The sequence below is a fragment of the Castor canadensis genome, chromosome 2 (assembly GCF_047511655.1).
Source record: "Castor canadensis chromosome 2, mCasCan1.hap1v2, whole genome shotgun sequence".
NCBI classification, from domain to species: domain Eukaryota; kingdom Metazoa; phylum Chordata; class Mammalia; order Rodentia; family Castoridae; genus Castor; species Castor canadensis.
Window position 1 is genome coordinate 138,101,762 of NC_133387.1, and position 17,009 is coordinate 138,118,770.

Here is a 17,009-nt window from a genome sequence, read left to right on the forward strand (position 1 = left end):
ATGGATTTTTAAAAAACAGAAAACCATGCAGAGCAACCTTCAAAACCTATGTATGTATGGCTGATGTTAGTGACATGACAGATCAATTGTTCATAGAAATGATTTATGAAACAATAACCCTAGCCTACTTTCTAAACTAAGAATTAGATCTGTAACGTGTAGATTTTAAATATCAACTTCATAAGCATTTACCATGGAGCAATATTTAAAGTCATAAAATGATAAGTCAAAATCTCCAACCATGACAATAAATTCCTGGAATGGGACCCAGATAGCAATAGCAGAATCATGTAACTTGGTTCTGTTTCCTGGAGGTAGGCTTACAAAGAAAAATGGATGATTGCAGATCATAATATGGAAATATAAAGTGGAGTCAACTGTAGCATGGGTTCAGACAACATCAAAATCAAAATCAAATAAATTCATAAGTGGCTTGTTAATGCCGTGCCAAAAATGTTTACATGATTAACTTCTGGCTGGCGCAGTACAGTTCATTTCAAGAAGCACTGTTTTAGCCCAGAGTACTGAGAGAGGATATGGCCCTTTGCAAGCTCAAAGAAGAGTCAATAAAACCACAAAGTGTCACTAGTAGGAGATACAGCTTCCACTCTCTTTCACAAGAGGCAGCTAGGTCACCTATTTTTTTTTAGGATATTTTAATAGTTTTAACATTTTAATAGCTTTAAATAGTTTTTAGTATGGTTATATATGAACTCCCAATTATATTTTGCCCAACTTTTTTGTAAGATCAATAAATTACCAAAATTAGTAAGTACTCTAGACAACCATAAAATTTGTCTTCGCTTCATCCTTAAGTGTGGTCACACTGAACACATATTCTCGGCTTTAAAAAAACAAAAAACAAAAGCACGAGTGAGGTCCCAATTCTGTATCTGCATTTCCCTCAATTATTGGCAGTTCAATAGTTCTTAAGCTGAATAATTAAGTTTGAGGGATTCTACAGGTGTTTGCAAATTGCAGGTCCTGGGGATAGGGTCAAAACATGAGTAGAACCAGGAATGTTAAAACTGAGTTCCAAGAAACAGCCAGAACCTTTAAAACTGGGGTGAGGGAGGGAGTTTTCTGTTGTTATAAGATTGGGGTTTTTTTTTTCTTCTTGCTTTGCTTTCAATGCGGTTTGTTTGCAATCTTAGAAAATCTGCCTTACAACCTTACCTAAGATGTTTTCAGTGTGTTTCTTGCTACTGTTTTGGTGTCCTCTAAGTGATATTTAGGAGCGAGGTCTCCCTGTGCAACGTTTCAGCACTGCGGACAGCGCCTAGGCGCCAACTCCTGGATTGGTGGGGATTCAGTTGAGGTTGTGTGGAAAAGCACCAGGGTAGGGGAAAAGAACTCCAAATGACGCATTCAGTCTCCAGTTAAACCCATACACCTTCACTCCTGTTTGTCCTTTGTCTGATGAGAAGAAACGTAAGAATGTAGCAGCGTCTTCTATTTGGCCGAGACTGCGGTTCTCACCACGCACAGCAAAATGCCCGCGGCACAGCTGGGATGCAGCAGAGGAAGGCGAGCAAGGATTCTCGCAATAAATTAATTAAACCTTCGCTGCTCTAGGAAGGAAAATGGTGATGAACCCTGATTGCTAACCTTCAGGGTGTGATGTGAGTGAAAATGAGCTCTCTGTCTCTCTGTATCTCTCTCCTCTCTCTTGCTTTTTTTTTTTTTTTTTTTAGCAGAACTGAAGAACAGCTAGAGCCTGTTGCTGCTGTAGCCTCTCATTTCTCACCTCCGTTCAGTCTGACACACATGCACCATGAGATGCTCACGCATTCACTCGCGCGCAAAGATTTACACACGGATACACACATACCCACTTCCCCAAATGCACACGCGCGCGCACGCACTTCGGCGGACACCCACGTCCTCTCTCTCTCTAAGAGACACAAACATTCACACGCGTAGGCCAGGAAAGAGCTAACCACGGTCCTGTGGCTCCACGCAGGTCCCCAGAACATGCCTCTCACATTGTTACTGATCCGATCAGCGAGCACAGACAAACCTGCCAACACTTTAAGTCTACTGGCTGGATTTCATCTCCATGGCAACAAGCATGGAAGGTGAGATACTGCTGCCTGCGAAGTAACTTTCTCCCCCTTCCCTCTGCATTAATTGACAGGGTTCCACTGCAGGTCCAGATGAGATGCTCTCATTCTCTAGTATTTCTGAAGCAAGAAGCAGCGGGGGGGGGGGGATGGGGAGGGTGTTGAGGGGGGGGGACGTGCTGCAGGTCTGGTGAGCTCAAATTCTAAAGAGGAAAGATCCCTAATACTCCTGCTGTAGTCAAAAAAAAATGTAGTGCGTGTGCGCAAATTGCTGATGATTCTCCCATAATGTTTTGTAGGAAGTTTCCATGCTTCCTCAGCTTAATATGTAGAATAATGATGGTCTGGATGTCTCTAGTGACACATTTTGCGAATGTCAGATCAGGTTTTTCCAGTGTTTTGGAAGGAATGGGTGTCTGAGGAGCCATTCAAAGATACACTTAAGAGAGAAATTCTCTTCAGGTTGAAATCTGAAGGGGTTTGGGGATGGATTCATGAAGATTCCAAGGCTTTGGATCTCTACGAAACTGAAATTTATGCACCTCACATGATGAAGACATCTGGGTTTGTAATTTAAGGTTTTCCTTTGATTCCAACACATTTCATTCGTAATGAGCTGCTCTGTGCAGATGTGGTCTCAATAATGCTTCTTTCTCCTCTTTACTTTTAATGGGATTTAATAACCCTTATATCAGGTGTAGGATGTGTATGTTTATGTATATCACTTTTTAAGCTTGGATTTTTTATATGTGTTATTTCATGAAATTATAAATGTCACATCATTAGTATTGGGTATTATTATATCCAGTGACCAGTACTAAAATACTTTTTGCCTAGAAAATCATATTCCACTCTAATAGTAACTGTTTCAGATTTAATGTTTGAAATGCCATTATTAGATAAACAAGAGGGAGAAAAACCTGTTGATTAAAATGAAAACAGAGGAGGTTCTTTATTTATTTTTTAATGGATACATTATTTTTTCCATTGTCTTTTGTAATTATATATTGTTGCATATAAATTAAGTAACTGTGTTTCTGAAAAGTGAATTTTTACATCTCTCAATCAGTAAACTTATATCCCAGAAAAAATAAACATCATCTACCACATTCAAATATATGAAAAGCTATATATGAGTTATAAAAATACTTTATTATGATTTGTATAACTGATCATAGAAGGACTGTGGATGTTTGGTTTTTTTGTTTTGGTTTTTTTTTTTTTTTTTCAGTTGTTCATTACTAACTGCAAAGCAACTCCATTAGATTTGGGCCTTTTGATATCTACAAGTATACCCTTGGCTCAATGCTGTGACTCATCAGGTCTTATAAATCTCTGTGTCTGACATTTTCTATGAAAGAAATGATGTACTTTCAACTCAGTTGCTCATTTCTAAGGTACTGAAATATCAATTCCAGTGAATATGGCTCAAGGATGTGCAGTAGTATTATAAAAAGGCACTTAAAGATTTCAATAATAGCATGTATAGACCCTAATGTTTAATCTGTATAGTGTTGATAATTTTACCCATTTTTGTGGTGTAACATATTTAAAATAACTTTTATCATTACTTGATTTTTACGTTCTACCCTTTTTTGGGAAAATTCATCATTTTTCTCAACTATTTTAAAAAATTTTTTCAATTTATAGTTCACTTTATAATCTATATTTCTCTCATGTTTCCCTGATATTTCATTTTCTGGTTCCACCAACAGGCTATTAAGATGGTATTTTTCTCCTGAAGTAGGCATTACAATATCTGTTGTGTAGAACCTAATGGCATTTGCTTTCCTATCTCTTCCAGCAATTAGAGAAAGTGAAAATTTATCTTTTATCCAAAGTTGTCAAGAATTTTGGGTGCCTTACTAATTATGAGTAAATCAGTGTTGTAACTGAAGACTTCTATTTACTTTTGTAATATCGTTATTAATATTTTATATTACATTTACTCTATATCAATAGAAAGGCACAAAGTTGAGCATACATAGCAATATTTTCTTAAAAACTTTAGACTTGGTGTTAGAATGAAACAAGTTGTTTATTTTACATGTCAAAATGGAAAATTGGGGCAATTATTTGGAAAAGCTAGGCCTCAAATAATAGCATTTTAACTGCTACATGTACATCTAAAATTACAAGACCATTTGCTGAATGTTAGTCAATTGCTTATTCTTTTGCTATGTAAACACAGCCTGCAGCAATGGCCAGACTGTTTTGAACCATTGAATAAATTACCTTTTTAATTGTTCTCCTTGATCTAAATTTTGTTTTCATTTTTGGTATAAAATAGAATTTAAAGATAAATATAGAAGTCTAAGTTTATCCTTTTAAGACACTAATAAGTATGTTCTTTCCCACCCTAAATTTTTTTGTTACAAAACAAATTTCATACTTCTTTGAACCCCAAGTGAATTTATTTGCCTTTTCCTTTGGAAAAATGAAGATACGGTCATGTCCTTATATTGAAAATGATTAAAATCTAATGGTCTAAACTGCACCTTCAACTTTTGTGCAAATAACACTTGTTTTATCAAATTTCCATTACCCCCTGACTCCATTTTCTCATTACCCTTTATTCCTAAATCCCTTTCATTTTAGTGTCTTTCTAGGACACTCAACCGAAATCTTCATAATGGTGAAATAATTCTGAATAGCAAAACCAAGGCCTGTTTTTCAGTGCTTAGTTCTCATGACCACTGCAGAATCTGTCAATCTATCAATGTCTCCTTCTAGAAACCCAGGCCATCTTTGTTCCAGGTGAATTTCATACTACAGATTTATTCATGGTCCTCAGCACTGTTTATGTGACTCCATTAGGAGATCCTGTTTTCTCTTTGCGGTGGGGCGGGGGGGTGGGCATACATTAAGGCTTTTTGATAGTTTCTTCCTCTTTAATCTTATCTGGTAACAGCAAACAGAACCTTAATGGAGTTACAACAAAATTGCCCTATGGATTAATCTAGAACAAGACCATCTGGCTTCCTGGAAAATAACATTTCAAATATTTGTATGCACCTATTATCTTCTGGGGTATTCCTTTTCCTGGGTAAATTTTGATTTGCAAATATTTCTATGCACTGGGGCTTCTCCATCCTGGATAGATTCTTCTATATAAATTTTATTTGAGAATCACACTTAAAATATTCTCCCCATCAGGAATTATATGCTGAACAAACTGGTATGGATTAATTTTTTTTTAATTGTCTATCAAATTTCAAGTAGGTGCCAGGCATGAGAACCATACTTGCTGGGCAGGTGCTCTACTACTTAAGCCCCTCCTCCAGCCCCTTTTTGCTTTAGTTGGTTTTGTGATAAGGACTCGAGTCTTTGCCTTGGGGTCACCCACAGACCGTGATCCTCTTACCTATGTCTCCCTCATAGTTGGGATTAGAGGTGTGCTCAACCATGCATGACTTATTTATTGAGGTAAGTTTCACTAATTTTTTGCTCAGTCTAGCCTTGAACCTCCATCCTCCTAATCTCCACTGAGTAGCTGGGTTTATAAACATGCATCCCCATACCTGGCCTTCATTTACTTTATTTTCCTTATTTTGATTCATGAAAACATTTTTACATTTACCCAGGCTTAATGGAGTACAGTCATTTTTGATGCCTTTCTTTCCACAGCCACTACTTTCTATCAGTTGCCAAATCCCATGCATCATATGTTTACAAATATCTTCCAAACCCATACCTTCTTCCACATACCCACTAGTGCAGGTCCTTGTTGCCTCTCACACACTTATTTCTTTGCATGATTTTTCTCCCTCAAGTTTATGTCTAATTTAGTCTCATCATCAAGCAACCTTTGGGCAAATAAATTACAAACTCTAAGCCTGATAGTCAAAGTGTCTCATGATTTGACTCAATTCTACCTTTCCAACATTTTGTTTCTCAAATTCTCCTTTTCTTGGACCAAATTGCTCACTGCAACACTGAACAAATCCATCACTTTTCTGCTTTCCTGTTTAGTGTCATGTTCTTTTCTGTCCCTTTCCCCCAAATAAAAGTCCTCTGTCTTTCATGACTCAGTTCAAAAATAGTCTCTGATAAAAAAAAATTTTCCTGATCCCCAAATAGATGAAATTCCTATTCCCTCTAAATTTGCTTATCCTATTTGCCTCTGGTTTTTTCCCATAAATCAGTTGAAAGTAATAATATCAGCCCCATATGGTTATAACAGGGTAAGGTAATATATGTAAATACAATGTGACACAGAGTAGACATGGAATACAGTTTATTTCCTCTTCACTTTATTATCTTTGTAGAAGACTGAATTGTTTTATTCTCCTTTTAGCATGATTCCTCTCTCTTACTACTTGGAACCTTTTTGAGTAGAGGGTTCAGGCTCACTAGAATACAGAAGTAATAAATAGTAGCAATGCAACAAATGTTTTTGTATGAAAGTACAGTGAATCTCCATTCATTCACATATGCCTAACTGACACATAGTGGTAGTGCAACTACCTTCTACCGTCCCCCCCCCAAACAATAAGCTTTAGCTTTTCAAGCAACTGCCTCACTCTTTTGACTTATAACAATTTTTTATTAATTGCAACTTTTATATTTATTCTATATAAACTGTCCAGTCATGTCTCAGAAGACTGAAATGGTACATTTCCCTCCATCTTACTGAAACACAGGACTTTTAGAAATGTTTCTGTTAACTTTTATGTTCTTTTTTCAGCCCAGAATTCAGATGTTTTGAATCTTGTTTCTGAGAGCTACCGTATATTTTCAGTTAAGCTTTGTGTCAAATTTAATAACCATCACTTCAATTTACAGCCTAGTCACTATTCAAAAACTCTAGAGTATAAGATTAGATCTTTGTGATACCACATTGCAGTCCTGTCTCTATGATTACAAAACACAATATTTATTAAGGTAGTTCATTGAACTATGAATCTGAGAATACTATTACCAGGCATAGCTCCCATCTTCCTTACAAAGATGTCATGGGAGAATGGTACATGCATTGCCCTAATCAGTAAACCATGTCCACACTATTTCCCTGATTCACCATGTTTTGTAGTAAACTTTCAAACTGAAAGTGAATTTGGCATTTGCTACTGTTTGGATCTGGTGTGTCTCCCAAAGGGCCATAGGTTAAAGGCTTCGTTACCAGCCTGTGAGGTTTTGGGGAGGTGGTGGAACCTTTAGGAGGTATGACCTAGTGAAAGGAAGTTAGGTCATTGGGGATGTGCCCTTGGAGAGGATAATGGGACCTTGGCTCTTTCCTTTCTCTCTTTGTTTCCCCACCACTATGAGGTGACCAGTCCTTGTCAAATGCTCTTATGTAATGTTCTGCCTTGCCACGGACCCATAGCAACACAGGCAAGTGACCGTAGACTGAAGCCCTCTGAAACTGTTTGCCAAAAAAAACTTTTCCTGGTTTAGATCAATTCTCTAGAATATTTTGTCACAATGATAGAAAACTGACTAACACAGCACTACTCATTAAACTCATGCTAACTTTCAGGGCCTTCTTAAATGCTGATATATTACCTATTAATTCTAGATTAATTGCACATTATCAATATACAATTTTCACAATTCCCCTTACTTCTTTTGAAAATCAAGATGTTTGTCAGTCTACTCCCATACTTCTGGAAACTCTCTCATGGTCAGTAACTTCTGAAAGGTCTTGAAAGCATATCTGCAAGTTATACATCATCTGATCCTGGGAGTTTTAACTCATTTGATATGAATCAGCATTATTATTCTACATTCCTATCCCCTCACTATTTTATCTTACTGTCATTTTAAAAGGCCATACTGCACTGGTTTAAAAAAAAAGACAGAAGTAGACTAAATAGTCCTACATCTTCTTTATTATTCGATACCATGAAATCACCCGTTCAAGTAAGGTGTTTATTCCTTTATTGGTCAATTTCTGGATCTGACCTTATCATATGTGAAAATTCTCTCCTACTTCAATGCTTTTGCAAAGGCTGTTTCCTCCAACTTCAGTACTCTTCCTGCAGCTATTTTCATGGCTCCCTCCTTGACATCAGTACGACAAGTGTACATTGTTATCAAGTTCCCCACTGCCTAGCACCAAGGGCAGTGCTGACACCTAACAGATGCACAATATATACATAATATATATTTATTTCATGAACAAGTTAAGAAAATATTATATGTTACCTTGAGTTCACATGTCAGCCTTCATGGCAGCAATCTTAAAAATTTGTCCTAGTTATACTGCATTTCATTGTATTATACAAATAATAGAGTGTCTTTATTCATTTACTAAGTGATATTAAGGGTAACAGCCAAGTAACGTAAAACATAGCTGCAGAGGAGAAAGGAGTCCTAAGCTAACCAAAATCACTACAATTGAATACAAAATTTAACTCTGCACTTCCTGGCACAGATGAATGTCAAAATTAAATGATATGTACATATTTTCCCTTACAAAACAAAAGGAAACTCACAAAATTGTTAGGAAAGATCTCTACTTTGAACACCAAAAAATCATGTTAGTTGTTTTGGGATTCCTACATTCGCCAATTTGACAGGAAAGAGCAAGAATGAGGTCTGAAAGAGCTGCTGAATTTTGATATTTATCGAGACCAATGTTCAAAATCAAATGCAATTTCTATTATTCATTTCTGAATCCATTTTCAATTTTTCTGGGTACTTAAAAATTAGAGTATAAACAACTTTATTCTTCAAAAATTGTATTCTTCAACATACCTGTCTTAGTTAAATCTGAATGTTTATTAACTATGATGTGCCAACCTGAGAGGTAGTTATTTATCCCTTAATAGTGGTAATGCATTAATTCATATATTATGTAAGACCCTAAGAACAAGGCATTATTTGGTACATGTTAGATAAATTGTAATATAAAATATAAAATCCTTTCTATCTCTAGCCTTGTTTTAATTTAATAGAAATAAATGACATGAGTGTTGTATTGGTACATCTAGAAAGTTCCTCTTTTATTGGTTTGTTTGTTTTGTTGGTTGGTAGATTTTACTGAGAATAATGGAGTATAGTGGATAGATTACTAGCCAACAGACAACTTACTTAACTCCCCCAGAAGACCCTGTACTTCTGTTTACATTTTGACATTTTTTAAACACCTAAATAAATTTAGCTAATGTCATAACTATAGTCAGTTTAGGCAATTTCTACATGATAATAAAATGAACCAGCTGAAAATGAACAAGTCATTAAAACTGCCGCCAGTATTTAATTTTTGTGACACAAATTGTTGCAAGCTGGATTCCCCATAAACTAAACTATGAGACAGAGTTTAGTGTGCCAGATGTTTTTAAGGAATACCCTTGGGCTGAACACCTATAGAAGAAAGGGAAATTAAGCAGAAGTGGTCAAAAAATGAGCTGTGATGTGTACTCAATGACAGCTTCAATTAACCCCATGTGGAACCCTGGAGCAGAATGTTCCTTTAATATCAAGATGAGCATGGCTTCATACTATTACATCAATCAATCATTGTATCATCTTCCCTGGGGAAGGCCATGACCTTGAGTGAGACAGTTCTCTGCAGTTGAGACAATCAGTGAAAGGAGATGGCAGTGAAAGACTTTGCTGGTGACCCTCCCAGTTGGAGGGCAACAAGTCCTTCATTGAAGAGAATTTATTGAGCATACCATGTGTCCGCCAATAAACCAGGTTTATTGCCTCCTCTTACCCACATATTCCCTGAAATATCAAATGTTGGAGCCTAGCAAGGTTTTGCTCTAGTGCAAAAACAATTCAAATAAGTGACTTGTCTAATCAGTCAGTCACATGATAAATGCTTGGTCTAGTATCTCCATGTAAAAACATTCCACTTTTCAGCTTTTCCATCCATTAAAGAAATGAACCAGAGTGTGTATGTATCTCAACAAATGATCTTTCACTGACAAAAGTGAGACTTAACCAGAAAATGTTCTAGTTAAACCACAGGGTCATTAGATATTCAGTCCGGTCTCCTTTGTCTTATAGGATAAAAAGTACAAAAACTCAGCCTTCAGAAAGAACCACTTACGTGATCCTAAAATTTTTATGATTTGGTGGAAAGAATTTCAACAGAAGAGTTTGAAATAATTTCCCCTTTAATTAAACAAAAAGTAAAACAACCAGCAAGCCTTAGAATACATTGAATATTTCTGCCATTTATGGTTTGAAGATAGAGCTCTTTTGTAATCCAAGCCACTATAAAATACACCCTTTATTGGCATGAGTTGATTGCTACTTGCTAAATAATTTTAAAACCTACAGGTCTTGCTCTTATTGTTTCTTCCACTCATTGCTGCCCAGCCTTTATTCTGTCTCAGTTGTTTTCTGAAAACCAAGTTAAAAAAAAAGAACCTCAAGGGTCATTCATTTAAAATAAACATGATTTTTAAAAAACTACCCAGAGAAACAACAACAAAAATGAAAATACCAAGTCCATCATCTCAGTTATTGAATGATGAGCTATATGGTGACAGTGCTCTCAAGAAGGGTGACTGTATGTTAGTAATAATTTTATTTAATTGACTAATTTTATTTTTATCTTTAATTAGTTTAACTAATTTATTAAGATGACAAATGGTCCAAAAACCCTATTCGTTTCAATTTAACATAAATTTTCTGAACATTCTAGATGTAGTTTTAGACTCTTAACATAATAGGAGCTTTGTGAAAATCTGCTTGGGAGAGAGACTGGGAGTTTGTCTTGAAGTTGAGTTTGCAGAGAAGACATGCTATTGAGCTTGAATTTTGTGTTTACTGAGGGGTTCTGAAAGCTAATGGAGAAAGTGGGGAGCTACTAATGGCGCACAACTATTGCTTCTTGTCTGCTGCAAACTGCTGTGTTGGGCATTGATTGTTGTTGATGTAATTTTAAAAACACAACTTTTCTTTTTAAGAAATGAGCATTTAGAGTGTGTAATGGTAGTAAATGAGAAGAAAATGCAAGTATACAGCTATAAAAGCTAAAGGGATGAAAAAAGGAAGATATCCATTCTTAACAAATCAGAATTTGTATCAGACAAAATGGCACTGGAGAGATACCTGAAGTATGGACTTAAAACAGCAGGAACACCTTATACTTTATGCTTATTTATGGTATTATCTATACATGCAAAATAAAGTGACAATTCAAATCAGAGAAGCAGTTACAACTATCTAACAATGAATCAAAAAGCTTTTAGTGTTAGTTATCTGAGTATCTGCTTTCATACTTGATATTACATCTAGAGCATGTAGACATGGATTTTTGTGTCCACAAAGGCAATTCTGTAATTGTTACAGTAGAAGTGGCAACTGCAATGCTGATTTGATCTTGATCCATATCTGCTGATGTTTTCAAACATCTTTTACTAGTTAAGAGTATTTGAAAAATGCCAGATTTTATAAAAACAATTCCCTACCCAAAATCATTGGTTTTACCAACTAAACTGAACCCACTTTTGTACCTAGGCCAAGAGTTGATTCCAGCAGGAATTCTGAAGAGCCACAGCGATGTGCCCATGAATAATGAGTTTTACCTACTGTGGCAATTCTTCAGCTAAGATGAGTGTCAACGAAGTCTCAGCTTTCTCACTGACTCTGGAGCAAAAAACTGGCTTTGCCTTTGTTGGGATTTTGTGTATCTTCTTGGGACTTCTTATTATCCGATGCTTCAAAATTCTGTTAGATCCATATAGTAGCATGCCTTCCTCTACGTGGGAAGATGAAGTTGAAGAGTTCGATAAAGGGACATTTGAATATGCACTTGCGTGAGAGTTCCAGTTTCATGCTCTTTATGGTTATGCCTTTGGAACATGTGGTGGATACATTTGTAATTTCCCCGATTGTGCTACAGAGAGGCTCATTTCATTCACTGAATTCAATAAACATTTGTGATTGATTTATCCACCATGTGGTGTAAATAATAAACCATTGTTGTGATTTCTCATTTTCCTCTATTTCCTCCCACCCCATTGAGGTTTCTACTAAATAGAGCATAAGCATTGCTATAGTCATATAAACCAGCTTTATCCTTACCTTGAACATCTGCCTTGAGTATTTGCTCCATTTCTTATGCTAATGAGCTAGCTGAAGGCATTCTGCTTCCTCTCCTCTGCAATGCCCACATACCCTTTCCATGTTCTAGACTGAAGCCCATAATTTAGTATTAATAAATCAAGTCTTAAATATAAGGGACCTTGAGTCCAAATAAAAGCAGGATATAAATTTTTAAATAATAGCCACAGATCAAAAGGTTCAAAGTGAAAAAAAAATTGAAAAGCTAACACCAAACCCTATACATCGCTACAGGTCTTAAAGGTCTCAAAACCCACAAAGCTCTCTCACAGAGTCTCTCACAATAAAATCCTGTAACTTGGAATCCAAACCAGAACTGGTTCCTAATGATACTCCAACTACATCTACCTTATATAACAGCATTAAAAAGAGATTTGCCAGCATGACCCAGCAGAAGGAACACTCCACCAGAAATCCAGTCTTGGCTATACCACCATTAGAATTATGCAACCTTGGGAAAATTGTCTAATTTCTATGGATTTCAGTGGGGGAATTAATAAGAGGATTTTTATTTCCTTTTTTTTCAAGTCTAATGCCCTAAAAATGTTACAAATGTACCTAGAAACCCAGAGATCTAAAAATAAGATTTTATGACATCATGAAGTCTTTCAGATTAAGAGTATAAACACAGAGATTTGATTTCTAATATTGGCCTACCCAAGAACTAGTTTTATGACTTAGAAAGTTACCTAAAGGCAACCTATTTTCTATATCTGAAAATAAGGATAAGAAACCTATCCCACATATCCTACAAGAATGTTGGGAAGACAGATGAGATAGAATGAATGTGAAGGCACCTTGGAAAATACAGAACACTATGTAAACATACCTTGCTGTCACTTAGTATTTCTATCAGTGTTAGCAATAGAAGTTCTCAAATTCTAAGAAGCAATGGCTTACAGTAAACTATTCAACCTCTATTCTCTTAGTTTCAAAAATGAAGAGAATTATTTATTTAATTTCAAAAATTCAACTACAACATTCCAACTCTTCATGATCACTGAATGAAAGAATATAGCAGTAGATAAATACAAAAGCACTTGTGTCGCTTGAAACCACAGAATGGTCTCTAAGCATGTTAAGAAGTTGCACTAAATTAGGTACTTTCCATTTATTTGATACTCATCAATTCTTTGGGACTACGGTTTCCATGTTATTTTTATCTCAGTTTCACAGATAAGAAACTGAAGTTTAGGGTTAGGTGTGGTAGTACAGGCTTATTTTCCCAGATACTTGGGAGGTAGAAGCTGTCTGAGACCAGCCTGAGAAAAAGCAAGATAAACTATCTGAAAAACAAAGCTAAAAACAAAAGAACTAGGGGTGTGATTCAGGTGTATGACACTTGCCTAGTGAGCATGAGGCTCAAAGTTCAATTTCTAGTACCAGCAGAAGAAGGGGAAGGAGGGGGGAGGGGAAGGAGGAGGAAGAAGGGAAAAGGAAAGGGTAGGGGAAGGAGGAGGAGAAGGAGAAGAAGAAGTAGAAGGAGGAGGAAGAGGAAGAGGTGGAGAAGGAAGAGGAGGAAAAAGAAGAGGAGAAGGAGAGAGAGGAGGAGGAGGAGAAAGGGGAGTGGGAGGAAGAAAAAAGATGGAAGAAGGAGGAGGAGAAGAAACTGAAGCCTAGTAACATTAAGTAGCATCCCAAGGTCACCAAGCTAAGGAGTAGTGTGTTGGGACCTGAATGAACTTGGCAGACTAACATCTGCTATACTCCCTAACACTGTCTTGGATCCTCCCACTTCTTATCAACATGGTTACTGCTAAGGTGTATGGCACTCTCAGTGAGACTTCCTGATGCTTTCCATCGCCTAGTAGACTTAGAACGCATCTGTGTTGACTGTGGCTCTTCTAGGCCAAACCTTTACCTCAAGAAGGCTCTTTGTATCCCAGGTGGTACAAGAGTGTAGGCCTGTTTCACTTTAGAACCAGTTGGCAATTTGGCCTAAGAATACCTCCCTGAGCTAAACTCACTTGAATTTGTTGGAAGCTGCTAATACAAAGACACTAGGCATCTTCTCTGTGACCCAGACTTCTGAAATGCTCCCTAAGATATGTGTCCAGGTTCCAGGTGTTCCATTATTCTCCCAGAGAAAACACCAAGACTCTCCATTTCAGTCACTTGAATATAGCAAGGCCAGATTTTTTTTTTTAATTATTCATTTATTCACATGTGCATACATTGTTTGGGTCATTTCTCCACCCTGCCCCCCTTCCCTACCTTCTCCCCTCCTCCCCCACTCAGTTCCAGGCAGGTCCTGTTCTGCCTTTATGACTAATTTTGTTGAAGAAAAACACAAGCCTAATAAGGAAGACAAAGCATTTTTGCTAGCTAAGTTGAGGATAGCTATACAGAAATATTCCTAGCATTGTTTTCGTATACACATGTGTTATGACCCATGTTAATTCATCTCTAACTGATCTTTACACTGGTTACTGATCCCCTTCTCATGATAACCTCTGTTGCTTTAAGGTTTCTGTAGTAGCTCCTCTGGAGTGGGGACATCAAAACCCATGTTTTAGGTTTTCTACCTATTCCTATATCTCCCGTATGTGCTCTCCCCTTGTCATGTGATCCAAGTCCAACCACATTGCTGCATTTCCCCTAGATCTAAAGTCTGCATATGAGGAAGAACATATGATTTTTGGTCTTCTGAGCCTGGCTGACCTCACTCAGAATGATGTTCGCCAGTTCCATCCATTTACCTGCAAATGATAAGATTTCATTCTTTTTCATGGCTGAGTAAAATTCCATTGTGTACAAGTACTACATTTTCTTGATCCATTCATCAATAGTGGGGCATGTTGGCTGTTTCTATAACTTGACTATTGTGAATAGCACTGTAATAAACATGGGTGTGCAGGTGCCTCTGGAGTAACCTGTGTTGAATTTCTTTGGGTATATCCCCAGGAGTGGGACTGTTGGATCATATGGCAGATCTGTGTTTAGATTGTTAAGAAGTCTCCAAATTTTTTTCCAGAGTGGTTGCACCAGCTTGCATTCCTACCAGCAGTGTACGAGGGTTCCTTTTTCCCCAAATCCTCGCCAACACATGTTGTTGGTGATGGTTTTTTTTTTTTTTCTTTTATTCACACCTGCATACAATGTTTGGGTCATTTCTCCCCCCTTCCCCCAGCTCCCTCCCTTACCTAGTCAGCCCTCTCCCTCTCCCCCACAACTCCCTCGCTACCAGGCAGAAACTATTTTGCCCTTTTCTCTAATTTTGTTGAAGAGTATAGGCAATAATAGGAAAGACCAAGGGTTTCTGCTAGTTGAGATAAGGATAGCTATACAGGGAGCTGACTCGCATTGCTTTCCTGTGTTGGTGGTGTTTTTGATGATGGCTATTCTAACAGGGGTGAGGTGGAATCTTAGTGTGGTTTTGACTTCCATTTCCTTTATGGCAAGAGGTGGTGAGCATTTTTTCATGTGCTTTTTTGCCATTTGAATTTCTTCTTTTGAGAAAGTTCTGTTTTGTTCAGTTGCCCATTTTTTAATTGGTTCATTGATTTTAGGAGAGTTTAGTTTCTTAAGTTCCCTGTATATTCTGGTTATCAGTCTCAAGGCCAGATCCTTATTTCAAAAAGAAGAAAGGCACCAAAGTCAAAAGGCAAGAAAATTTTATAAAGTGTGAGCAGCTTCTGAACATTCAAGTCCTACAATCTTTTTAGATAACAACTCCACTACAATGTCATTTCCAATCCCACTAAAGAGAAAATCTATTAAACAAAATATCTTCATCCTGGGCTTTTATTCATATCCTATCGTGTGCCCCTCCATTTTTGAGGGGTAGAGGAGGGGTCTTAATCTGTATTTCCAGAGCTAGAAATAATATAATAAAAATAAAAGGCAGTTATGCTATGGATACAACACAGAAATTTCACGAAATGGTGGTCTTTCTAGATACAGATGACCAATATCATCCCAGATCAGCTTTTCTGCCTGCCCCTTTCCAAAAGCCTTGTCAGAGAGAACAGGAGGAAAGATGGGGGTATATACCTCCAGACAACTTGCTCCTGTTACCTTCCCACCTGTCTGAAAGGCCTAAATCAGGCTCACCTTTCAAGGTGGCTTTATGGATGGTGTAATTTCATCTATATCCCCCAAACTATCTCGCATCTGCTCCAGAAGGTCTGACTCCCCTTAATAAAGAAAAAGAACTTTCATTTCACAGTTAGAGATAAAAGCCTCAGAATGAAAATGTCCACTTGATATAGGATCAAGACTAAAACTAATTCACACTACTCTGTAGTCAGGCAGGCAGTCAGCAAGGAAAAGGAAAATTGACTGGTATTGGAGGTACTCAGCCTATGGGAGAGAAAAATGGCTAAAGAATAAATACAGTGGTCCTGAGAGTGAGTGGCAGTTGGATGATGGTAGGGCATAGCTCCTGCTCTGGTCCAATGGATTGAACTTGTTTTAAGTTCCAGGTCCACTCTAGTTGTACCCAGTCTTGATCTAAATAACCCTTCTTTGCTGAATCTGAAATGTGACTAATTCCTTTACTTAAAAGTCTTCCATGTGGATAGTCAGAACCTTTTGTTTAACAAATAAGCACCCTTTATTGGTGGCTTTTAAGAGAAGATTGAGTTATAGGCACAGCTTGTAATTTTATCGGTATTTCTGTTAGAACCTCATGACATTATGCTGACTGAGTAGTATGACATTCACCTACCTAAGAGCATCTAAGGGGTTTTATTAGGTGTCTCTAGGTTCCTGTCTATAATTCTTTGTCTAGTCACCAGTTTACTTTCCTTCTATCTTAATAAACATGATAGCTATCCCATTCTCTAGTGATTGGTCTCAGATTTTTGTACCTGACAAACTAAAAGTCACAAGCTGATTGTAAATATTATCAAAATAGCAAAAGCAAGAAATATGTTGCTTTCTAAGCACTAACCCTGAGTAGCTCTTTTAGTCCTCACA

General features: G+C 37.1%; 1 protein-coding gene across 3 annotated transcripts; it reads left to right on the plus strand.

Moving 5' to 3' along the window:
- The first annotated feature begins 601 nt into the window (after positions 1-601).
- Ctxn2 (cortexin 2) lies at positions 602-12,047 on the plus strand. Of its 3 annotated transcripts, XM_074056408.1 has the most exons (3): positions 1,258-1,622; positions 1,964-2,078; positions 11,484-12,044. In XM_074056408.1, exon 3 carries the CDS (start codon positions 11,541-11,543, stop codon positions 11,784-11,786), a length of 246 nt encoding a protein of 81 aa, XP_073912509.1. In that variant the 5' UTR covers positions 1,258-1,622; positions 1,964-2,078; positions 11,484-11,540; the 3' UTR covers positions 11,787-12,044. The 3 variants fall into 3 exon arrangements, with proteins under 3 accessions (XP_073912514.1, XP_073912509.1, XP_073912515.1); XM_074056413.1 differs by lacking the exon at positions 1,964-2,078 and having other exon boundaries at positions 602-1,622; positions 11,484-12,047; XM_074056414.1 differs by lacking the exons at positions 1,258-1,622; positions 1,964-2,078 and adding an exon at positions 2,436-2,627 and having other exon boundaries at positions 11,484-12,047.
- Positions 12,048-17,009: the final 4,962 nt, after the last annotated feature.